The sequence below is a fragment of the Phyllobates terribilis genome, unplaced genomic scaffold (assembly GCF_046119375.1).
Source record: "Phyllobates terribilis strain yellow unplaced genomic scaffold, ASM4611937v1 Scaffold_12__6_contigs__length_324123572, whole genome shotgun sequence".
Classification (NCBI taxonomy): Eukaryota; Metazoa; Chordata; class Amphibia; order Anura; family Dendrobatidae; genus Phyllobates; species Phyllobates terribilis.
The window spans coordinates 148,620,566-148,646,085 of record NW_027362772.1 but is presented as its reverse complement, the minus strand read 5'-3'; the positions used below and the strand labels follow the sequence as shown (position 1 = coordinate 148,646,085).

At 43.9% G+C, this 25,520-nt stretch overlaps 1 protein-coding gene across 11 annotated transcripts in view; it reads right to left on the bottom strand.

The window, feature by feature from the left end:
* PTPRH (protein tyrosine phosphatase receptor type H) overlaps positions 1-25,520 on the bottom strand; it is a 243,491-nt gene that overhangs the window by 42,507 nt on the left and 175,464 nt on the right. For all 11 annotated transcript variants that reach the window (XM_073656350.1, XM_073656354.1, XM_073656351.1 and 8 more), the window contains 3 exons: positions 19,506-19,763; positions 18,030-18,305; positions 16,020-16,289 (listed from right to left, as the gene is read on the bottom strand). In XM_073656350.1, the coding sequence (XP_073512451.1) occupies positions 16,020-16,289; positions 18,030-18,305; positions 19,506-19,763 (804 nt within the window). The remainder of the gene's footprint in view (positions 1-16,019; positions 16,290-18,029; positions 18,306-19,505; positions 19,764-25,520) is intronic.

Below are 25,520 nucleotides of genomic sequence, written 5' to 3'. Positions count from 1 at the left end.
TTCGGTTTTGCGCTTTGTTTTTTTTTCCTCCCCTTCTTTCAAGAAACATACATTTATTTTTTCCATCGACATAACCATGGGAGGGATTGTTTTTTGGGGGATGAGCTGTTGTTTTGAAAGGCACTATTCATTTTACTATATAATGTTTTAGAAAAATAATTTCAAGTGAAATTGTGAAGCACAGCAATTGTGCTATTCTTTATCTGGGTTGTGTTTTTATGACGCTCTTCGTGCGGTAAAAATGACCTGTCAATCTGATTGTCCAGGTAAGAACGAATTTGACGATATTAAACTTGCAAAGATTATGTAAAGATTTATATATAATATATATATATATATAATATATATATATATATATATATATATATATATTATATATATATATATATACACACATACATACATACACACACACACACAGTACAGACCAAAAGTTTGGACACACCTTCTCATTTAAAGATTTTTCTGTATTTTCACGACTATGAAAATTGTACATTCAAACTGAAGGCATCAAAACTATGAATTAACACATGTGGAATTATATACTTAACAAAAAAGTGTGAAACAACTGAAAATATGTCTTATATTCTTGGTTCTTCAAAGTAGCCACCTTTTGCTTTGATGACTGCTTTGCACACTCTTGGCATTCTCTTGTGAGCTTCAAGAGGTAGTCCTTGAAGCTCAAGAACACCCGTATGTTCGCCGAACTGTTCGTCGAACACCTTCGAACACCGTTAAAACCAATGGCAGTCAAACTAAAACACATAGAAACACATAGAAAACACCTTCAAAGGTGTCCATAAGCTGACAAACTGCTCAGAAGACATAACTAACACATGGAAAAGTGACAAGTACATATAGTCATGCAAAAAGAAAAGAGGTGGAGGAGTAAAAGGAGGGGGAGACACAGATATAGGCATGTCATGCCCTTCTAAAACCAAAAAAGTGCGAAGCCGATACGGCCAGTCCGTTCCTGCCTGTGCGACCTCCGTGTCGCCGGGTTTGTGCCAGAGCTGCGGTGGACCCTGACGGCCAGCCCCCCTCTCCCAATACTGGTGCCTGTCGCTGGTGGGTCGAGCGAGCCCCCTGTGGTGGAGGCAGGTCTAAGCTTTTTAATTTAAATTGTCTCTCTAATTTGAATGAATACACTTTAAATCCATTTACAAGGATCTATTGGAGGGCAAGTCTCATGCCAGCAGCCGCGTAATTCCAGCTCCAGTAGCGTCCACTAAAGCTGCTGCAGTTAAAAAGCTTTTCTAAGGATCGAGCTCGGCGGTCCACCGCAAGGCGTCCTACCACCAGTCCCAGCCCCTATGCCTTGGGGTGCCTTCTGATGCTCTTCACTGAGTATCCCGTGGTCCCGAAGCATTTCCTTTGAAAAAATTAAGTGTCCAAACTACAGGTGGTGTAGCTTGCTTAACAGCTGGGATAATCCACTGACTAGCAGACACTGCTACTGTTATGATCTGCTACAAGCACTAAGGAAAGAAAGGAGATCGGTCCCTACAATAGAACTAAGCTAGATCCCTACGATGTAACGGGGAACCTGATCCTGCGATCAGACCCGCTAAAGTCCTCGGCTAGTCTGTACGAAGACCTATAGATGCAAGGGAGGGATCCCTACAAGAACTAGGGACTGGGATAAAGTTGGACACCTTCTAGCAGAAATTGTAGCAGTAAAAGACAAAACACACAACATAGAACATAAAGGTCTGAAGACCTAGCAAAACAGACTGAGAAAGGTAACTAAGCACCAGGCTAGCTAAAGAGTAGAAATTACAATGAAGGCCAGCAAGGCCAGGAGGGCGGAGCAGGATTAAATAGGCAAAAAAGGTCATGTGACCAGCAAGATAGAACTCTCCTGTTAGAAAAAACCTAACAGTACCCCCTCTTCTATGAGGATCCTCCGGATCCCCTAGGCCCAGGCTTATTTGAAACCTCTTGTGAAACGCTCTGACAAGTCTGGAAGCGGAAACATCATCCGCCCTCACCCATGAGTTATCCTCGGGTCAGAAACCCTTCCAAGCGACGAGATACTGCAAACTCCCTCTATACCGTCTAGAATTTAGGATGCGGGAAATTTCGTATTCCCCGTCCTCCACCACCGGAGGAACAGTGGCAGAGGCATCTCCATCCGACACATAAGCTCTTTTCAACAGAGAAACATGAAACACCGGATTAATCTTCCAGGAGGTAGGAACCTCCAACCTAACAGCAGATTGGTTAACTACCTGAAGCACCTTAAAGGGCCCTACAAACTTGGGACCCAATTTTTTAGAAGGAATCCTCAACCGCAGATTCTTAGAGGACAACCAAACCATGTCACCAATAGCAAACAAAACCTCTTGCCGTTTCAAAGTACGTCTTAGATTTTTTGTTAGCCTCCTGAAGATTACCACGCACATCCGTCCAAACTCTCTCCAAATCACTGGAAAAACTCTCCTCCTCAGGCACAGCCGATACCAATTTGGAGAATGACCCAAAAGACGGATGTCTCCCAGAACAACAAAAAAAAGGCGAACATCCAGCAGAAGAGGATGTATGGTTGTTAAGAGCAAACTCAGCAAGTGGCAGAAACTCAGACCACCTCTCCTGATTGTCTGCCACAAAACAACGCAAGAACTGCTCAACATCCTGGTTCTTCCTTTCTGTCTGGCCATTAGACTCAGGATGATATCCGGATGAAAACGACAAATGAACTCCCAACCTGTCACAAAAAGCACGCCAAAAACGAGCCATGAACTGAGGTCCCCTATCCGAACAATGTCAGTAGGAACGCCATGTAGTCTGACAATTTCCTTGGCAAAGGCCTTAGCGAGTGTCTTAGCGCAGGGCAGTTTGATGAAAGGAACCAAGTGACACATCTTGCTAAAACGGTCCACGACCACCCAGATGACTGTGAAACCCTCAGAGGGGGGAAGGTCAGTAATAAAGTCCATAGCCAGATGTGTCCAAGGTGCACTAGGAACCTCCAGAGGGCAAAGCAACCCCACAGCAGGAGTATGTGAAGACTTAGATCTAGCACACACCGTACATTGACGCACCCACTTAATGACTTCCTTCTGCCACCCAGGCCACCAAAAACTGCGACCCACAAGTCTCTTGGTCTCAGAAATTCCAGGATGACCTGCCAACCGAGACTCATGACACTCAACAAACAAATCTCTCCTAAAGGTCCTAGGCACAAACAACCTCCCATGGGGAGTGTTAGATGGGGCATTCTCCTGTGCTTTAAGAATCTCATCTTCCAAAACGGAGTCCAATGCAGCAATCACAACACCTTCTTGTAAAATGCTCCCCTCCTCCTCAGCACCGACCATGGGAGAAAAGCTGCGAGACAAAGCATCAGCTTTAACATTCTTGGTACCCGGGATGTAAGTAACGGAAAAATTAAACCGCGAGAAAAAAAGTGCCCTTCTAGCCTGACGGGCATTCAAGCGCTTGGCAGCATCAAGATAGATCAGATTTTTATGATCAGTGAAAACTTGAATGGGAAATTCAGCACCTTCCAAGAGATGACGCCAGTGTTCAAATGCGAGTTTAATAGCCAGTAATTCCCGATTACCAATATCGTAATTAAGTTCAGTCTCAGAAAATTTTTTTGAAAAAAAAAGCACAGGGATGTACTCCATCCTTGTTTTTCTGAGACAATACCGCACCGACCCCCACCGAAGAAGCATCAACCTCAACCAAAAACGGCTTAGTCACATCAGGCTGCATAAGGATGGGAGCAGAGCTGAACCTCTCCTTTAGAAACACAAAAGCTTCAATGGCCTCAGTAGTCCACTGAACCGCATTAGCACCTTTCCTAGTGAGATCGGTCAGCGGTTTGACAATAATAGAAAATTTTTTAATGAATTTTCTGTAATAATTGGCGAAACCCAAAAACCTCTGTATCGATTCCAAACCAATAGGCCTAGGCCATTCCTGCACAGCTTGAACTTTCACCGGGTCTATCTCAAAACCCTCGCTGGAGATAATGTAGCCCAAAAAACTAATTCTCTGTACAGCGAACTCACATTTCTCCAGCTTAGCAAAAAGCGAATTGTCAATTAATAACTGTAATACCTCACGTACGCTCCGCCAATGAGACTCCAGATCCGGTGAATAAATCAAAATGTCATCCAAATACACAACCACATTTTTGCCGATCAAAGGTCTAAGGATGTCATTAATAAGATTCTGAAAAAATGCTGGAGCATTGGTAAGACCAAAAGGCATAACCAGATTCTCAAAATGACCCACAGGAGTGTTAAAAGCAGTCTTCCATTCATCACCCTCCTTCATGCGCAACAAATTGTATGCCCCCCGGAGATCAATTTTAGAGAACCACTTGGCCCCCACTAACTGGTTAAACAAATCAGGAATCAATGGCAGTGGATAAGGATTGCGTACAGTAATTTTATTAATCTCACGAAAATCCAGACAAGGAAGTAAACCGCCGTCCTTTTTTTTAACAAAAAAAAATCCAACAGCCACAGGAGACTTGGAAGGCCTAATGTGACCGGCGGCCAAGCTTGTCTGTATGTATTCCTCCAAAGCCTTTCTCTCAGGAATAGTGAGATTAAATAAACGACTTTTAGGAAGAGTCGCTCCAGGGACAAATTCAATGGTACAATCATAGTCTCTATGGGGAGGCAAAATTTGTGACTCCTCCTCAGAAAAAACTCTCCAAAAATCCTGAATAGGTACAGGTAATTCCCCTTTTTCCACAGCAGCAATACGTCCGTTAGAACACTTGTCATAACACTTAGGGCTCCAGGACTTGATTTCATTGGTAGACCAATCCAGTACAGGATTGTGCAATTTTTACCAGGGTAACCCCAAAACTACTGGAGAAGGCAAATTATTTAATACTACCAAATCCAAATTTTCTTGGTGAACACCATTAATAGTGAGGGGAAATTCACAGACCTTGTGAGTAACACTCTTCAAGGGGGAGCCATCGACAGAAACCACAGCAATAGGGGATGACAAAGGTTTGGGTTTTAATTTAAGTTTTTCCAAGAATCTCCCATCAATCACATTCAGAGTAGAACCACAATCCACAAATACCCAAAATTCAATTAATTCTTCATGAGCAGCAGTAGTAGCAGAAAGAAATACCCCCTTAGTATTTAAACAGGCTATACGGGCGTAACTGACCTTTTTTTTTTCTTTGTTCATACGAAGCACACAGTTCTTAATAAAATGGTCAGATTTCCAGCAATAAAAGCACAAACCTTCAGAAGACCTGCGGTCTTTTTCCTGAGAGCGGGGTGCCATCGCCCCAATCTCCATCGGCTCTCCAATGTCAGTACAGACCCTCTCAAGACTCGGAGCTGACATGGCAGAGGATTTACTCTCATTAACCCATGCACGCAGTCTCCTGTCCACCCGTATAGCTAATTGCATTGCCTCCTGCAAGTTTCCAGGTGTGGGATAAGCAATCAGCAAATCCTTAACCCTTTCACCTAGCCCCGCAAGAAACAAACTTTTCAAAGCTGAATCGTTCCACCCCACCTGGGCAGACCACCGACGGAAGTGAGAACAATATTTTTCCACATTACCTGATCCCTGCCTCAAACGTCTCAATTCAGTCTCAGCTGATGAGACACGATCAGGATCATCATACAACAAACCCAAAGCAGAAAAAAAAACTATCCACTGATCTAAAGCATGGATCACTAGGTTGGAGAGAAAAGGCCCATCCCTGAGGTTCTTTGCGCAAAAGTGACATTATGAACCCTATGCGCTGTGATTCATCACCAGAGGATCTGGGTCTCAAATGAAAATACAACAAACAAGCATTTTTAAAGGAAAAAAATTCTTGTTGATCACCAAAAAATAAATCAGGCAAACGTACCTTTGGCTCCACAAAATGTGCTCCAGAAAAACTACTCACGTGTTGTTGGAGCTCGGACACCTCCAGAGAGTCCCTGCAGGCGTTGAGCCAAATCCTGAACCGACACCATGATGGAAACTGGAGGTCTTTCCTTAGAGATATTTTTGGGCTGGACTTACTGTTATGATCTGCTACAAGCACTAAGGAAAGAAAGGAGATCTGTCCCTACAATAGAACTAAGCTAGATCCCTACGATGTAACGGGGAACCTGATCCTGCGATCAGACCCGCTAAAGTCCTCGGCTAGTCTGTACGAAGACCTATAGATGCAAGGGAGGGATCCCTACAAGAACTAGGGACTGGGATAAAGTTGGACACCTCCTAGCACAAATTGTAACAGTAAAAGACAAAACACACAACATAGAACATAAAGGTCCAAAGACCTAGCAAAACAGACTGAGAAAGGTAACTAAGCACCAGGCTAGCTAAAGAGTAGAAATTACAATGAAGTCCAGCAAGGCCAGGAGGGCGGAGCAGGATTAAATAGGCAAAAAAGGTCATGTGACCAGCAAGATAGAACTCTCCTGTTAGAAAAAACCTAACAGCTGCTAGGCACAAAGTATTTCCTGGGCTAGATGCAGTTAAAAATTTGTAACTAGATACTCTCGTTGGATGCTGAGAAAGCATTCCATAGAGTCTCCTGGCACGCCATATATTATTCTCTTAAAAAGCTTGGGGTAGGGGTCTAGTAGGGGTCTAGGGGACCCTTTTATAGCCAAAATCACGGCCCTGTATCGCAATACATCACCTAGGCTTAAGATAAATGGAACTGTAGCACCCCGAGGGCTCTGTTGCTACAGAGGTATTGCACCTCACCCAGAGGTGCGATATCTCACTCTCAGGTAAGGATGGAGTGTGGATCAGGACCCCGACACCTGCATGCATTACACCACATTGCCGTGGGGCAGGGCGACCAATATGCCCCTGAGATGGGCATGACAGTCCCTGTCCCTGGCTGGAGTGGGGGGAAGGAACACCGAGGAAGGGGAACCCCAAAGTGCAGGAGCAGGGAGGAAGCAGTTCCTGGGTGCATTGAGAAGGGAGTATAAAAGGTGGGCACCATCTTAGTTCAGTGCAGAGAAGTCTGAGCAGAAGTGACAGGGAGCAGGGGCTCTGCATGAGCTCTGCTCCGGAGGCGGGCCTAGTAACAGAGGCCCAGGCCTGGAAGAGGGAGAAGGAAGGAAGAGGAGCGGAGAAGGCTCCAGGAACGAGGAACGAAGGGATCCCAGGGGTGCGGATGGGCGAGTCACCACCGCATGCCCGAATCCACCTGCGTGGAGGGGTCAGGCCAAAGGGGGAGACTGGTCCCCGAAACTAGTGGAGGCGGGAAACGACCTTCAGCTATAAACCGGAGGCTGTGACATTTTTTGTGGCGCAGCCCCTCGCTACACCCGCTGGGAAGGCACCACATAGGGTCAGGGAAACTGGCGCCAAGTTTACCAAGAGGAGGCCCGAGGCAGCCGGACAGAAGCGTTGGTAAGAAAGGCCAGACAAAGGACACACAAAGGGGGTCCTGTGAAGCGCTCCAAAGTTATCTGGGAGTTGTCTGAGCCCCTCACCTGGTGAGCACAGTACGACATGGGCAGCCATTACCTGCAGAAGTGGTCTGGATAATAAGAACAGTGAGTAAAGGCCCTGGACTGCATCAATGACTCCGTGTCGTTACTGCTGCCGCCCTGCACCATCACCCCCATCCTCCGCATACACTGCCCTGAGGCTATACTCCTCCCGTGGGGAGTTATACTACGCTCTGCTGCACCCACAACACCAGCCTCAGCGGTCTGCCGTGCAGCGGCGGTTCACTCTGATCGCAATCCACGGGTGGCGTAGTCGGACATTTAAACATCAAAACCACATAAATAGTTAAGCCACTGGTTTGACCGCCCTGAGCCACGGAACCGGGTCGCTGCCACGGAGACTACAACCCCCAGCATCCACCAAAAAGGGTCCGGCTCCGGGTGTCCCAAGGCCCAGGGACATCAGAACATTTTCATCACCTTTCATAATCACCAATGGGACAAGGCAGGGATGTCCTCGGTCCCCTCTCTTATACATCCTAGTGACGGAGCACCTGCTCTCATCAATTCGCCATAACCCTAATATTAGGTGGATTGAGGTGGGAGGCACCGAGTACAAGTGCTCTGCATTTGCTGATGATGTCCTAGTATATATCACTCAATCACATATATCCATCCCTGCTGTTATGGCTGAAATAGATCACTTTGTTACATGGTCAAATTTTAAAATCAATGCAGCGAAGTCTGAGGCCCTCGATGTCTCCCTCCCCAAATCCATACAGGATTCCATCCAGTCCAACTTTCCCTTTGCCTGGCCTTCACAGGGTATCAAATACTTAGGAATTCGTATTCATAGAGACCTCTCCCGTCTATGTTATCTTAATTTTGGGCCCTTTATTGAACAACTCCATACAGACCACGGTTGGCAAGTTAGAACTGTAAGATTCACTACGTGAACCACTGGTGTTTTGTGGAAAAGCACATGTACACTGTGTTCCAAATTATTATGCAAAAAGTGTTTAGGAGTGATAAGGGAAGAATTTGTTTGTTTGTCAGTTAAACTCATTGATGGTGATGTGTGTCAGGGCTCTTTATATCACTGTAAGCAATTGCAGACACCTGTGCTAATTAGTTTGGCAGGTGTGTCCAATGAAAGGCAAGACTACTTAAGAAGGCTGTCCCACATTATTAAGCAGCCTACATTTTCTGCCAAAATGGGAAAGAAAAAGGATGTGTCGGCTGCTGAGAAGCAACAAATTGTGGAGTGTTTAGGTCAAGGCATGACTACAATCAACATTGCCAAGACACTTCATCCTGATCATCGCACAATCAATAAGTATGTAGCTGATTCACAGTACACACGTGTGCGTGCTGATAAGGGAAAATTGAGGACTCTTTCCTACAGGCAATTACGTCAGGTTAAAAGAACAGCGGCAAAAAAGCCTCGTCATAGCAGCAGACAAGTTTTTGAAGCTGCTGGTGCCTCCAACGTCCCCCAAACAACAAGATGCAGAGTCCTTCAGAGGTTTGCAGCTGTGCGTAAGCCATCCTGTCGACCTCCTCTATCCACTGCACACAAGCAGAAACGGCTCCAGTGGGCCAAACAATACATAAAGACCGACTTCAAAACTGTTTTGTTCACGGATGAGTGCCGTGCAACGCTCGATGGTCCAGATGGATGGAGTGGAGGATGGCTGGTTGATGGACACCCCACGCAAACACGGCTACGGTGCCAACAAGGAGGAGGTGGAGTAATGTTTTGGGCTGGAATCATGGGGAGAGAGATTGTCGGCCCCTTTAGGATCCCTGAAAGGGTAAAGATGAACTCCATAATGTATGTGGAGTTTCTCAAACAGCACTTCCTGCCATGGTTCAAGAAGAAGAACCGTGTATTCCACAGCAAGATCATTTTCATGCATGATAATGCACCGTCTCATGCTGCACATAACACATCTGCATCTCTGGCTGATATGGGCATAAAAGGGGACAAACTTATGGTGTGACCCCCATGCTCCCCTGACCTCTACCCCATTCAGAACCTCTGGAGCATCATCAAAAGGAGTGTCTATGATGGCGGGAGGCAGTTCACATCTAAGCAACAGCTCTGGGAGGGTATTCTGTCCTCATGCAAAACAATTGAAGCAGAAACCATCCAAAACCTGACAAATTCAATGGACGAGAGAGTTCAGAAGCTCCTTTCGAACAAGGGGTCCTATGTGAAAATGTAACATCACCTAGAATAAAGTTTTGAGTTGAAAACTGTTTGATTTCAGTTTCTAATAACCTGCTAATGCTTATAATTTCAAAAATGACCATTTTTTTGTTCTTTATTATAATGAAAAGGTCGATCTAAGAGTGTGGGGGATCTAAGAGTGTGGCAACCCAGTAGTCAGGATTACTTCGAATTCTGACAATCTGAGGGTCATGTTGCAGGTAGTGCAGCAAGAAGGCGCTCATGAGTCTTGCGCATCTAAGAGCCCCAAAATTATTTTCCGGGCTAGATGCAGCTAAAAATTATTAATTTTAAATCTGGTGGAGCTTAGTATAGATGGCCTAATATAATCAGTACTGCACACTGCTACAAAGCCCAAATTATTTTCCAGCCAAGATACAGATAAACATGATTAGTAATTTGAAAGATTAAAACGGTTGGTGAGGTGATTTTAACAAATCATCAAGCTTTTACTCTCCCCAGGATGACACAGGGGTAGAAAAGTCGTTTCAGATCCATGATTTGTTCATCTTTATGAACGTGAGTCTGTCTACATTCTCAGTGGAGAGCCGCGTGCGCTTATCTGTCAGCACACCAGCAGCGCTGAACACACGTTCAGACAGAACGCTGGCTGCGGGGCATGACAAGATCTCCAAGGCGTAAGTGGCTAGCTCCGGCCATTTATCCAGATTGGAAGCCCAAAAAGAGCAAGGGTCTAATGACACAGTCATGGCTTAAATGTTTACTTGGAGATACTCCTGTACCATCGTCTCTAGGCGTTGACTATGTGTCAGACTTCTTGTCTCCTGTGGCCTTGCAAAGGATGGGCTAAAAAAGTGGTGAAATGATTCCGCAAAATTGATGTTACCAGCAGATACTGTGTTTCTGTTACGGTTTGAGTGCTGAACACTTGACGGTCCCACGGTTGGCCAGTTGGAACTGTGAGATTCACTACGTGCACCACTGGTGTTTTGTGGAAAAGCACATGTAAGATTCTGCAACAGTCTCTGCTGATACTCCTGCATGCGTGCATCCCTTTCTATGGCAGGAATTATTTCTGCAAATTTACTTTTGTACCGGGGATCTAACAGTGTGGCAACCCAGTAGTCAGGATTATTTCTAATTCTCACAATTCGAGCGTCATGTTGCAGGTAGTGCAGCAAGAAGGCACTCATGTGTCTTGCGCATCCAGGAGCACCAAGTCCCTGTTGTGTTGGTGGCGAGGTAACAATCATGCTTCCTTCCTCTGTCCTCTCCCCCCAACCTCGCACAACAGAAATGTGATCAAGGTCTCCCTCATCTGATGTGTCTTCCATCAGTTCGTCCTCCACTTCTTCCTGGGCTCCAGCACCTTCCTCACTAGTTTGGCTGCTACCATGCGCCCTGGTAAAACCATCTCCCCCACCCTCACATGCCTGCCGCCTTGGTGCTGCCGACCGTCTGGACCTTGCAGATGTGAGCCCTTCCGCATACAACTCCTCCTCCTCTACTTCCTCCACCTCCTCTTGTGCCACCACCTGACTCCGAATTCTGTTTAACATGTGCTCCAGCATGTAAATCACCGGAATAGTCATGCTGATAATGGCATCATCAGCACTAAACATCTTTGTCGCCATTTCAAAACTGTGCAGAAGGGTGCATAGGTCCCTGATCTGAGACCACTCCTCCAGCGTGATTTGCCCCACCTCTGGATCTCGTTGGCCCAGGCTATATGTCAGAACGTATTGCACCAGGGCTTGTCGGTGCTGCCACAGTCGCTGCAACATGTGCAGAGTTGAATTCCACCGGGTAGGCACATCGCATTTTAGCCGGTGAAGTGGCAAGCCCAACGACTTCTGTAGAGATGTAAGTCGCTGAGCTGCGGGATGCGAACGACGGAAGTGAGCACACAGCGACCGTGCCCTCTGCAGAAGGCCATCTAGTCCAGGATAGTGGGCTAAAAATTGCTGGACAACCAGGTTCAACATGTGACCCATAAAAGGCACGTGTGTGACATTGCCCCGGCGAAGGGCCGCACCCAGGTTTGCAGCATTGTTGCACACGGCCTTCCCTGGTTTCAGGTCCAGTGGAGACAACCATTCATGAGACTGGTTCTCCAGAGCTGACCACAACTCCTCAGCTGTGTGACTCACATTTCCCAGACATTTCAAAGTAAAAAACGCCTGATGACGTTGAGCCCTGCTGCCAGCATAGTAAGGTGTGCAGGATCCCTTCTGCGCAGTTAGAAAGCTTTTGGCATGACCAGACAGGCTTTGGGTGCAGGTGGAGGACCGAGAGGAGGTTGAGGAGGCAGAAGCAGTGGAGGAACTTTGAGATAAAGAGGATTGACGCACAACTCGTGGGGACGGCAAGACTTGGACAGCAGCCCCTTGTCCTGCTGTCACCATAGTTACCCAGTGCCCAGTCAGCGACATTTAACGCCCCTGTCCATGCCTACTCATCCAAGTGTCTGTGGTGAAATGCACCCTGTCACACACAGTTTCTCAAAGAAGCGGTGATGTTGTGTGCGACATGCTGGTGGAGCGCAGGCACACCTTTCTTTGAGAAGTAGTGCCGACTGGGCATCTGGTACTGGGGCACTGCGACGGACATAAGGTCTCGAAAATCCTCTGTGTCCACCAGGCGGAAAGGCAGCATTTCTGTAGCCAAGAGCTTGCAGATGGTGAAATTCAACCTCTTAGCTTTCTCATGGCTAGGAGGAAATGGTCTTTTACTTGTCCACATCTGAGGGACCGAGGGCTGGCTGTTGTGCTTAGACGGGGGTTGAGAAGGGTGTCCCCGGCAAACTGCCGGTCTGTGAGGAAGATGCAGGCGGACATGTTAGGTTGCCTTGATCCAAAGGTGGTGCTATCGATGTCGGACAGCGCTGAACACCAGCTGGTGTTTCCACCTCCAAAGAAAATGATGACCTGCCCATCACGCTGGCTGTTGCGGGTAAAGAGGTGGCAGGTCTGCATCCCAAAACAGGTGTGACCGCTGTCCCCCCAGTCACAGTGGATGAAGAGGCCGCGGATGCACAAGATGTGGCAGACGGTGGTTGGCCCGGCCGGCTAGGCCGCATTGTAGCACAGTGAGCTTCCCACTGCAACCTATGCTTCATTTTCATGTGCCGGTTCATGCATGAAGTACTCAAACTATGTATTTTTTGGCCTCTACTTAGTTTTTGCTGACAAATGTTACAGATAACACGAGTTGGGTCATCTTTATCGATCTGAAAAAATGCCCAGGCTATGCAAGGCTTAGCACCCATGCGACCTGAAGAGTCACCACAACTTGTGGTCAGAGGCAGAGTTGTGTTTGAGGATGCAGTTGTTGACGTGCTTCCAGTACTACGTCTCTGTCCAGGAAGGCGCAACCTAACCTCGTCGTCACTAGCATCCTCCTCCACCTCCTGTGCTGACCTCATCTCTTGACTGACTGTGGGTTGACAGTAAGTGGGATCTTCAACCTCATCATCATCACCCTGTGTGTTATCACACCCGTCGTCCTCAGAGCCAACCTGTTCCAGCCCTGACAAAAAACTAAAGTTGTCGCTCCAATCAGGTATTTGAGTCTCATCATCGTCTTCCTCATTGTCTCCACCAACAGGAGTTACAGTTTGGGAACGAGGGTCTACATTATGGTCAGAACCTTCTGCGTCTGGTCCTGGATCCGACTCATAAAGATTCTGGGCATCAGTGCAGATCATTTCCTCGTCTGGATTCACAGAAGCTCTGGAGCCGACCTCTGATTCCCAGGCTATAGTATGAGTAAACAGCTCTGCAGACTCAACCATCTGTTCTACCCCATACTCAGACGGGCAGCTGGAGACTTGGGAGCTGTGAGGAAGCAAGTGCAATTGAGGTGACACCTCTGAGGACTGGAGTATTTGTGATGTTGAAGTTGAGGTGGAGGAGAGCCCACTTAAAGGAGCACTTGATATCCATTGAAGCACCTGCTGTTTTTGTGCCTCATCTGGAATTTGTAGTGATTGGCGCGGCCGTAAGAAAGGGATCTTATCACATTGTCCGCTAAAAGAAGTAGACATTTTAGTTTGGCTGGAAGATGGTCTTTCTTCTGCAGATGTTACTGTTGCTTTAACACCTACTCCACGGACAGAACCTTTTTTCCCCTTTCCAACACGCCTATTCCCCTTTCCACCAGCAGCAGGCCTTTTTCCACTCATTTTGGTGGTTAACTAATTCACAACTCTGGAGTTGTTTGCACAAAAAAACAATGGATGGGAACCGAGCAGAGCTGAGTGGCCAAACTGTGGTATTAGGCCAAAAGTATTGGCTGGGTTAGATGCAGAAAAAAATTATATTGAATTTGCAACCTGATGGAGGTCAGTATAGATGGACTAATAGAACAAGTCCCACACACTGCTACAAGCCTAAATATTTTTTCAGAGCTAGATGCAGAAAAAAAAATATTGAATTTGCAACCTGATGGAGGTCAGTATAGATGGACTAATAGACCAAGTCCCACACACTGCTAGAAGCCTAAATATTTTTTCAGAGCTAGATGCAGAAAAAAAAATATTGAATTTGCAACCTGATGGAGGTCAGTATAGATGGACTAATAGACCAAGTCCCACACACTGCTAGAAGCCTAAATATTTTTTCAGAGCTAGATGCAGAAAAAAATTATTTTTAATTTGCACCCTGGTGGAGGTCAGTATAGATGGACTAATAGAATGATGCTATGCCCAAAAGGTTTTACTTCACTAGGTGCAGTAAAAAAAATTGGTATTCTATACACAGGTGGTATATCTTGCAACACAGATAGGCTACTCCACTGACTAACACACTCTGCAATAGGCCAAAAATGATTTGCTTTGCTAGATTTACCCAAATGCTGTGAAAAAAACTTGCACAGCACTGGCACAGACCTGCCTGGCAAAAACGGATAGGAACTGATGTAACCCAGCCCTGAAAAGGACTGCAATTACAATTAGTCTTTACTCCCAACCTATCCATTTAAGAGCACAGACCTGCCTGATAAAAGTCGTATGAAATGATGTAACCTAGTCCTTAAAAGGACTGCAATCACAACTCTTCCCTACTCCCAACCTATCTGTAGATTTGTGCGAAAATTGGCTTGAAATTAACAAAGTATAGCGCACACAGCAACAGCGGTGCCGTCTAACACGCAGCTGCAGCAGTGAGAAAATGGTGGCGACGGGGAAAATGGCTGGGTCTTATAGGGCAAGGACATGTGACATACACAGCCAATGACACATGCCCTTGCTTGTGTGAAAAAAAGCACTTCGCTCCGTGTGTGCGCTGCTGATAGGCTGACAGATTGCACCTCCCCACTGCAAATGCGGGAAAGAGAAAAAAAAATGGAGATCTTCATTATTCCTGCAGAGATCCATCCCCTGCCCCTCCCCCCGCCCCGCTGTACACTCAAACTGCGTATTAACATTAATTTTCATCATTACTGAGAAAAAATCCAGTTATGATTTTGGTGCACGAACAGTTATCGAACATAACCTCGAACAGCCGAATCTTTTTCAAATCGTTTGTGTTCGCCGAACGGCTCGAACACCGCCCAAAACAGCTCGAATTTGAGATTGGCGAACAGTTCGAGTCGAACACCGCTCATCTCTAGTCTTCAATAGCCCCATAGCTGCTATGGCAAACCATCACCACCCCACGATCACATTATAGGGCGGGGAGCAATGGGGATCGAATTGGAGCGCATCGGGAACAAACCACTTAAATGCCACCATCACTGATAGACACTGGCATTTAAGGGGTTAAACAGCAGTGACTGTTAGCAGTAGGTGTTGGTTGCATAAGACAGTTGACACCTGCCAGGCATGGAGAGCCATCTACAGTGGATGTCAGGAAGGAATTGAAGGGATGTTCCTCTCCTTAACATTGATGATGCATGCCATGAATGTCACATGTGTACGGGTCCCACCTGAGAATGAAGAGATGGCTGAACATGCATGTTTCTCTGCATTCACATCTACGTCATTTACAGTGGCTCAAGAGGAGGACTCATTCTCAAAATAGGTGCAGGTCTCAGAAGTGGATATGGCATAAACATCTGAGACAGGAAAACTACTTTAAAAGGGTCTCTCACCACAATCAAACATGACCTTTTAGCCTGTTTGGGATCTCCATCTTGGCTAATATAGGGCATCTCCATCCTCTTTCGATAAACAAGAACAGAAATCCTCTTTTTAAGACTTGGCTCCCATGATGGTAAATGTGGCACATTCAGAAATTGCTTTCAAATGGATAGTTGGTGTGAAATGATACATTTCACTTCCAGTGCCAACCTATCTGCAAACACATATACCATGAGATCTGATGAGATCTGCTACGTCAGCTCAATACACCCTACTTTACTCTCAAACTTTGCATATCATCTCACGTACGACAGGTAAATGTCGGCGCTACATAATGTCAACTTACTTGTTGTATTACGAACAAGATTAGACGGTTGGCTAGAAACCTTGTTCTTGGTGACTGCAGAGACAGTGAAGCTGTAGTCCACTCCTGGTAATAGGTTTTGTACAACTACAGAATTGATGCTTATATTTGAAATTGTATTGAAATTGTCGCCGTTACCACCCACAGTGTAAGTGTAGTTCATAGTATTGGTGTCCTTGGATAAATCCCAGTGAAGAGTCACCGTAGTCTCTGATACAGCCACTACTTCCACTCCTTGGACTATGCTTGGTTCTGGAAATATAAAATACAAATGTTACAATATATCTACTAAATCTTGTTTCTTCTTATTGTCCTACATATGTAGAAGAGTATCAACAAGAAACACAAGACTTGATTCTTATTCAAGTTCACCATAATCTTAATGGATCTAATATCTGGTTGCTCCTTAAGCCCTTCTTCACACAATCAGCAGTGAGAGAGACTTGTAAGTCTAAAATAGTTATAACAAGTCTAAACTCTACAAAAGAAGAAACATTTCTCCTTGTGGAGAACGACAAGCCTGGCATGCCAGTGTAAGGAGACTTATACATTGTGCAATGCTCCTGTGAGAAATTAAATATGCAAATTGCCTCTCCACAAGGAGAAACGTTACCCCTTAGATCCCAGTCTTAAGCCTCTCATACATCCAAATCAGATCTTCTACTTTGCACTGAGGAGGGGCAATACCCAGAGACACCTTGTCTGCAAATTGAGAATCGGGTTTGGCTTTCATCCTAAGTCATATGCCAAGGCTCGTTAAAGAGTTGATATTTACTTTTTGGATTGCTACTTCCAATGCATGACGCTACAGGTCATGTCCTCTTCCTCTATGAAGAGGCAATTTGCATATTTAATTTTCCCAGAGGAACACTGCATGGCTTAAAAGTCTCCTCAATCTGACATGTGAAGTATGTCACTCCCCACAAGGAGAAACGTTATCCTTTTAGACCCCAGTCAAACGCCTCAGATACAGCCAAACCAGATCTCATATTTTGCACTGACGAGGGGCAACACCCAGGAAACACTGTCTACAAATTGAGATTCTGGTTTGGCTTTTAGCCTAAGTCACGTGACGAGGCTCGTTAAAGGGTCTATATTGACTTTTTGGCTAGCCGCTTCCAATAGGTGGCATGGAAGTTCAAGTCCTTATCCTCAAGACAAAAGACTAAAAAAGGATCAAGAACTATCACCCCTCCTTCCATCAAAATGTGGGAAGACCCATCGGTCCTCTTGCTTCAGGCTTGGTTTCTACCAAGGGCTCCACAGAAGTCCTAACAGGTGGTAGTGTGAAGGTGAGAAAATTAATGGAGCCTGGGTCAGAAATGCTCAACCATGTGCATAAAAGTGGCATGCTGGTGAACAGGCTCAATAGAAAGTCTATGGGCCCATACACCATTGTACACAAGCTAAGGCTAGGGTCACACGAGCATATATTCTCTCATTTGAAAGAATCAGGTGGATTATGTTAATCACACTCTGATAAATCTCTGATCAGAGTTTGATCAGATTGTGATCATACTGTGAAGTGATTCTCTCAGATGAGAAGATGGAGAAAAAAATTTCTCCATCTTCTCCATTGTGTCAGTCTGGGGAAATCGGACCGCACTCAGATGTCACCTGAGTGCAGTCCATTGTTTTCCATGGACTCACCGACTTCCATGGCTGAGTGCAGTTTGAATATCGGATCAAACTCGGCCACGCAACAATTTTTTCCTCTGACAAGACCTGGATCCCCATGATTAACAATACATTAGAGGGTCTACAACATACAGAAGTACTTTTTATAGAATTTGTCATTTAACTCGCTGGGCTTGCAGAATTTGTCCTGAATATTATCTCTTTGAACTAGAAATAAATGTATTTTATCATAAAACCGCAGACAAGTGTTAATGACGAGTTATGACAAGTAACCACCCTGTTGCTTAGAATAGGAAATGGTTCATGTAAACACGCATAATGTCAAGAGCGGTATTCAATTATTTATGAACTTACTTGTTGTTGTAGAAACTGTTTTAGAAGGATCACTGGAAACATTGTTCCAGGTAACTGCGGAAACGGTGAGGTTGTAGTCCACTCCTGGTAATAGGTTTTGTATTACTACAGAATTGGTGCTACTGTTTATATTTGAAATCTTGGTGAATTGGGCACCTTGACCATCCACAGTGTAAGTATAGTTATTATTATTAGGATCCGTGGAGAGGTTCCACTGGAGAGTCACCGTAGTTTCTGACACAGACATTACGTTCACTCCTTGGACTACGTTTGGTTCTGGAAATAGAAGATATAAATTTTATTAAAAAAAAATGTTTATTACCTAATACCTAAAACTACTTTCAGCACACAAGACCTACATATGGGCTTCTAAAAAAATACAGCCATTGACTTAGGGGACCTTCTTCCCAGCACACCAAAATCTTCTGGTTCTAATGACCAGTTACCCCATCATCATAGCTTCGGAAGAACAACCAGCCATCTGACTAGACTGTTGGCCAAGCATCGTCAACAGTTACATGGCAGGAGACCACCTTCCTTTAGGTGGCCGATCATATGAAATAAAAGATGATAGAATCACTAATGTGCATGGAGATGTCCCCACTTTTGATAGACTTGAATAAAATTTTAATATCATCTGATAATTTTGTTATTAAGAGATGTCTGCCAACTTCTTACTTCCCTCTTCTCATCGAAAATACATACTCACTTGGCCGAGCTGAGCAGGCATGTGTATAGGTAAACTGGGCTGCTTAGCAGTTTGGCTTCCCGTTGTCTAAGGCAAAAGTCACATGTCTATATGTACTACAATTCTGGTCAGTCATAATGGTAAATTGGATGGGTGCTCAAGATGCCTTTTGTTCACATCATACAGTCTAGCATATGCGGCAATATTTTTCACACTGTCAGAATGGAGGACTCAGCTGTACCAAGCAGCAAAGGAGGCAGGACGCTGTGTTTGCCGCTTGGTACAGCTGAGTCCTCCACTCTGGCTGCCATATCCTCTGATGAGTCCCAGGTGGGATGAAACGCGTCGGGAGGCGGTTTTTCTTTGAATTGGACATTGTGGCCCCAACTCATCTCTAATAAGGATTAGCATGGTGCATTCTTATATCTCCATATGAAAGTTGGAAGATGGATGTCTGAAATCCCTATCTTTGCCTGCAGTTGGGTGAGACCATTCCATTAGTCTATGTGGCTGAGTGCCTAGATATGGTCGAAGTGGCATTTTGACTTCTGACTAATTATTATGTGCTGAATTGACCAAGTCTAATTTATAGGGTACTTTCTCTAGCAAACATTTGCCTTAGCCAAACCTATATTGGTACGCAGGCCTGTTTTGGCTTTTCTATGTGCTTTGTCATTTTATACATTTTAATGATATATTAAATATTAAGTTTTAAGAATCCCTATTCTGCTTACTTTACTATTGATAAAGTATGAAACAGTTACAAAAGACGTATTTAATGCACTTACCTGTTGTCCCTTTAACAACATTAGAAGGTTTGCTGGAAATCCCATTAATGACTGCATAGATGGTGAAGCTGTACTCCGTTCCTGCATCTAGGCTCTTTATCTCTGTGGGGCTAGTCTTTATACCGGTTATATTGGTAGACCCATAATTTACGGTATAACTGTAAGATATGCTATTGATGTCAGAGGAGGGTGTCCACGTAAGTGTCGCAGAACTGCTTGTTACAGAAGATACCTTCAAGTTTGTGACTTGAGATGGTTCTAAGGAGTCAAATTCAAGAATGAAAATTAGTCTTTCGTTTCCTCAGGTCACTAATGTGCACCAGTGGCAGATGTAGAAAACTTGAATTTGTGATGCATGTTGGAGGTGTGTAATTTTTGTTACCGTTACAAATCTACTTCTTTTTTTAATAACGAGTGGTAAATTCTCTATTAAAGAGGTTCTCACCAGAGTTGGTGCAAATCAATTCGGTCCATTGGTCATGTCAGTAATCTGTGACTACTGGATGGGAGGGTTATGAACTACCTCTTACCTCCTGGCATCTGCAACACTTCTCTCGATTAGCCAGCCTGGTGTGGGGTCATATTGCAGCGATGACATAAGGCAGGTGGGCTGATCAGAAGAAGAGACACAGACCTCATCAGGAAAGAGGTGGTTCTTAGTCCTCCCATCCAGTAAACCACAGATTAATGATGTGGCCAAGGGACCTGGTCTTGTGAACTGATGGGCACCAACTCTAGTTCTCATCTATTGGATTAAGAAAATGGAAAAAATGGCTGGAGAGCTGCCAATCCAGTTTGTCTCTTGTCTATCTCGTAATCAATTGGCGATTTGGCCTTTAAATGAATGCCAATAAAACAAAATAATGTCACAACTGGTGTTAAGGTAGCCATACAGATAGACTGAAATTAGCAGAATCTGATGGCTTTGGTGGGACAGGCCGACCATCTTATGTATGAGATGCTTGGTTGATGTTTGTTTAGCCTATGTCAGGGTAAAAAGATGACATGACACAATGCAACAAGCTCTTTCCTTGTTCTCAATGGCATAAGCTGTTGTCTGGGCACCAATGTATTCCCTTTTGCCCACTGACAACACATGTATGTGAAACTGAGCATATATGTGCATGAGCTATCATTATGTAACAGCTGTTGGCTCAACAAGCGAAGCGTTCGTCCCACATCTATTGATTGAGAATGTATGGTTAGTTTTTAGACTGAAGATTTTTTGAGCCCAATTAGAAATAAGCCCTTTCATGACAATCAGATTCTTTCTAGGAAAAAAACACTATTGTGATAGAATTGTACACATGAATACAGACACACACTCTGGTAGTTATTATCTCTGAATTCCTCCAACGAGAAAAAAATATTATTGTGACTAGAGTTCAGCGAATCAATCAGCGGAGGATTAAGCTCAAGTAAATTTCCTGAAATCTGCAATTTCATGTGAATTTGAATATTTTGAGATTTGATTCACGGTTCACAAAAAAAAAACTTGCCCAGCACCATTTCCCACACTGTTGAAGCTTCCGAATGTGGGTTAATGTCAGTTATTTTCCATCTCCAGAGTCACTGGGTAAGGGTAGAGACAGACTGCCGCATAACTCATGAGATGATCACATTGCACTGGACAGACTGGCCAGCACCTCTGACCTGAGCATGACAGCATGGTGGATTTCTATGAAGCTGTCAACCTCAGGTCAGGAGAGCAGACAGCCAGTACCAGGTTTAAGATGTGATCCTTGCAGGAGAAATACGGTAGTCAGTCTCTGCCCTAAGTCTCCCTCTCCCGTAGAGTGTAAGCTCTTATGGTCAGCAAGGTCCTCTCTCTCCTGTAGGAGTGTAAGCTCTTATAATCAGCACGGTTCTCCATCTCCCCCCCCCCCCCCCCACCCATGTATATTCCGTGCAATTCCAAGCTTTCCAGTATTGAGATTTGCACAAATTTATTTGCCGCAAATCAAATCTTTAGGAAAAATTTGGCAAAGCCGGCGAATTGAAATCTCAAAAGATCCGCTCATCTCTAATTGAGACATCACCAAGTAAATTATGTCCAGAAATATTGACAAACACTATTGAATCACCATCATAATAGAGTTCTGTCTCAGAATGAATTCAGAAAGTATTGTGACACCACCAGTCAAGCTTATCTTTCGGGAAACAAAAGGACCTTTTATTGTAACGCAACATGTCCAAGTCCCCCCCCACTCATACAAGATCATCTGTTGGGAGAGAATTATGAGGTCCCCACACACTTTCGATTGTTTTTCAGTCCTACTATCTATCGGGGTCCATGAAATATAGGCCAAAGGTTTTTGTCATCGCAATAGAATTTGGCCAGGCACAAAGAAATGATATAAGGATATAATCACTATAGAAAAAATAGTAATAAAAAATGTTGTGACATTGTCAAAATGGAATTCTGTCTATAAAAAAAAGAAAACATTTTGGTAATAATAATATACCAAAAAGAGTAAGGATTGCGCCTGGGTTTTAATGCATGCTCTTTTGTATAATTATATTCTTGGAAATAAGGCTCTTGATTTGGAGTCCCAAGAAGCGCTATAGAACAGTCAAGTAGTACAAGTATTTGGTCCAACAGATTATTCATGTCTGGTGGAACATACAGACCTTGGGGAAGCTTTCGAAAAGCATCATACTCCCTGGAGGTCTCAAGATGCAAATTTTTTCAGTTTAGGAAGTCACAGTCCAAATCTTAGTAAATACGTTAGATAATTGCTACAATAAACTAAAGTCTACAATATTAGGAGCGCTTGCAAATTCAGTAAAATATAAATTTTTATTAATTGCAAAATATTAAAATAACAAACATCACACAGAACATGGAACCACACACATGGTTGATGACTCAGACAATATTAAATACACATTGAAATTCAGAAATGTATATACTGTTGATAATGTTATCGGTGGCTGATGGGTGGGCATGGCAACCCGGGGTCTGCAGCAGACCCCTGTGGTTGTCATTTCTCGCTAGCTATGAGTGCCACCTAGTGGTCGGCACTCATAGCAAAGGAGCATTTCTCCTGCATACAGGTGATCTGCTCGTCGCCTGTATGCAGTAGAAACGATCAGGAAACTGCAGCTTCTAGTCTCCTATGGAGACTATTGAAGCATGCAGAAAGTGTAAAAAAAATGTCGTGGCGGCTCTGCAGGTGGAGAGGTCATTGCAAACCTATGGTCTCTATGATAATACTGACTGCCTACTATCAAATCGGATCTCAACTTATCTACCTTTTTGGACACAACCCTAATGACTTTTATATATTAAGCATTGCTATTTACGTATTTTTAATTCTACTTCAAATAAACTTATTTTATCGATTTTAAAACAACTCTACTCCTTTCCTATATCCGACAGCTCAGCGCGAATTATTATATCTATTTATTAACTACTTTTCTAGACAACTGTGGTTTTGTTTACAATTCGCCGCAGACCTGTTGGTTGTATTCCCGAGAGCGCCACCGTATACTTTTCCCTTCTGAATTTAATTAATATTTGCATGGAAGAATGGGCAGCACGGTGGCTCAGTGGTTAACACTGCAGCCTTGTAGCGCTGGGGTCCTGGGTTCAAATCCCACCAATGACAACATCTACAAGGAGTTTGTATGTTCTCCCCATGATTGCGTGGGTTTCCTCCGGGTTCTCCGGTTTCCTCCCACACTCCAAAGACATACTGATAGGGAATTTAGATTGTGAGCCCCAATTGGGACAGTGTCCATGATGTTTGTAAAGCGCTGTGGAACTAATGGCGCTATATAAGTGAGTAAAATAAATAAATAGTTGACAATAGAGATGGGAGAATTAATTTGGAAGTGTCCGATCCATCGGCTAGGTGAACACACCATGACTGCTGGAGAGGAGGCCTGTGAATCTCCTTACATCTCGACATTTTTGGCCCTTCTTTTAGATTAGTCGGGCTGGAACGACGTTGTGTGTACATCACGCCACAAGGATGACATCGTGCCAAAATCAAAAGAAGAGCCGGTAACGCTGTAATAGGAGAACTGTCGGCCTCCTGGTCAACAGTCACACATCACTGATGGATCCGAGTTCTGCAAATTGATTCTCCTATCTCTGGTCGACAACTGTTGAGAGTGTTGGAAATTTGACCTTTACTGTAGTCTGGTCTTGTGGGATGAATATGGAACTTCATTTTTTTTTACTTGATACTTGGAATAATATCATTATCCTTATATAATTTGGCCCCGATTCTTCAAGACAGGCGTAAGGTATGCCACAGCTCGTTAGATGGGTTGTGATGTCATGCCCCCATCCCATGCTCCACCAAAATGTTGGCAAAGCTGGGGGAAACTGGTGTGAAAACACCAAAAGTTGCTACATTTTTGTGCACCCTTGAGTTGCGCAAAAACGTTGTGCCTTATCAAACTGTTTAACTGGCAAAAATACTTTGATGATTCGGGGCCTAAGTATTTATTCTAGTACATAAAATTCTTATACTTCTGTATATTTTTATAATTTATTCACTATTCGTGAATATTTTTCTTTTCTTTCCACTCTTTTAAACACATTTCCACATTTTACATACATTGTTTTAATTCCTTACACATTTTTTATTCTTTGTAATCTCCTTCACAAAATATATTGTATGTTTTTGGGTTTTTTTTGCTGTGTTTCCAACCTACATATCCTTATATACCTCTTCACATTTATGGAATTTAATTATTTTTTCATTTCCATTGTGGTGGATACATGCACTTGGGGCTGAATTGATTGCTTTTCTCATATTTCAGCTTACCTTAGGCTGTAAGACATAATTGGATATTCCCTTATGCAGCATACCTACCTATAGGAACAGCTAGTACAAAGAAATTATATTGATACAACATTAGCGTGGATCACATCTCTGCCAACCCAAGATCTTAAAGGCCATTTTGTGTTTACAAAGAAATTCTCTAAGGCTCTCATCTTATTGTTGGCTTGTTCCGATACAAAAACATCGGGATATCTCCCATCCACATCAGGTTATTGACCCTTAAATATCTCATACTTTCATTAGAATTGACGAAGACTCGACATTCTGGAGCTAATGGGAGATTCTCTTTTTTCGACCATTGAATTCTTTATCTTGAGTTAATAATCATAGCCCTGTGACTTGGACACATGGATTTAGTGAATTTACTTACCACATTAGGCCATCATTTCTTTAGTTTTGAAATTTAAATTTTAATATGTAGTGAAATTGTACATTGCATTATAAATATGTTTAGGCCTTAGAAATACCTTTTTGGAAATCTGGAGACAATCTTTCTGATAATACAAGAATATATTATGGGGGACTCTATTTACAGCTAACACTGCCCTAAGCACGAAGACTAAGCATGCCACCATTAAAGGCACATTTATTTTTGAGCAATTGTAAGAACATACTAATTCTGTTAGCCATACCAATAATAATCAGAGGTATTTATAAATGTAAAGCTACACTTGTCATAGCTTCCAACCATACCGAAAGGTCCATTGGGTTGAGTGGTGGGGACTGTGTTCCCCAAGAACCATACGCTCTTTTGGGAAACAAAGGGCACAATATGCTAAATCTGAAATTTATATATATATTTGTATATATGTATGTGGGAAGCATTATACTGGGTATTGGGTAGCTGTAGGGATATCATGATCTATATACGGAGCTGTGTGGACATCATATTACATATAGGCAGCTGTGGGGGCATCATATTGTATATAGGGAACGGAGGGGCATCATACTGTGTATAGGGAGCTGAGGGTTCATCATACTGTGTATAGGAGAGCTATAGGGACATCATATTGTGTATTGGGAGCTGAGTGCTCATCATACTGTGTACAGGGAGTGGAGGGCTCACCATGCTATGTATAGGGAGCGGAGAGCTCATCATACTATGCATAGTATGATGGGCCCACAGCTTCCCTATGTACAGAAGTGCTGAGGGACCATCATACTGTGTATAAGGAGATGGGGAACATTATATTGTGTATAGGGGAGCTGTACATAG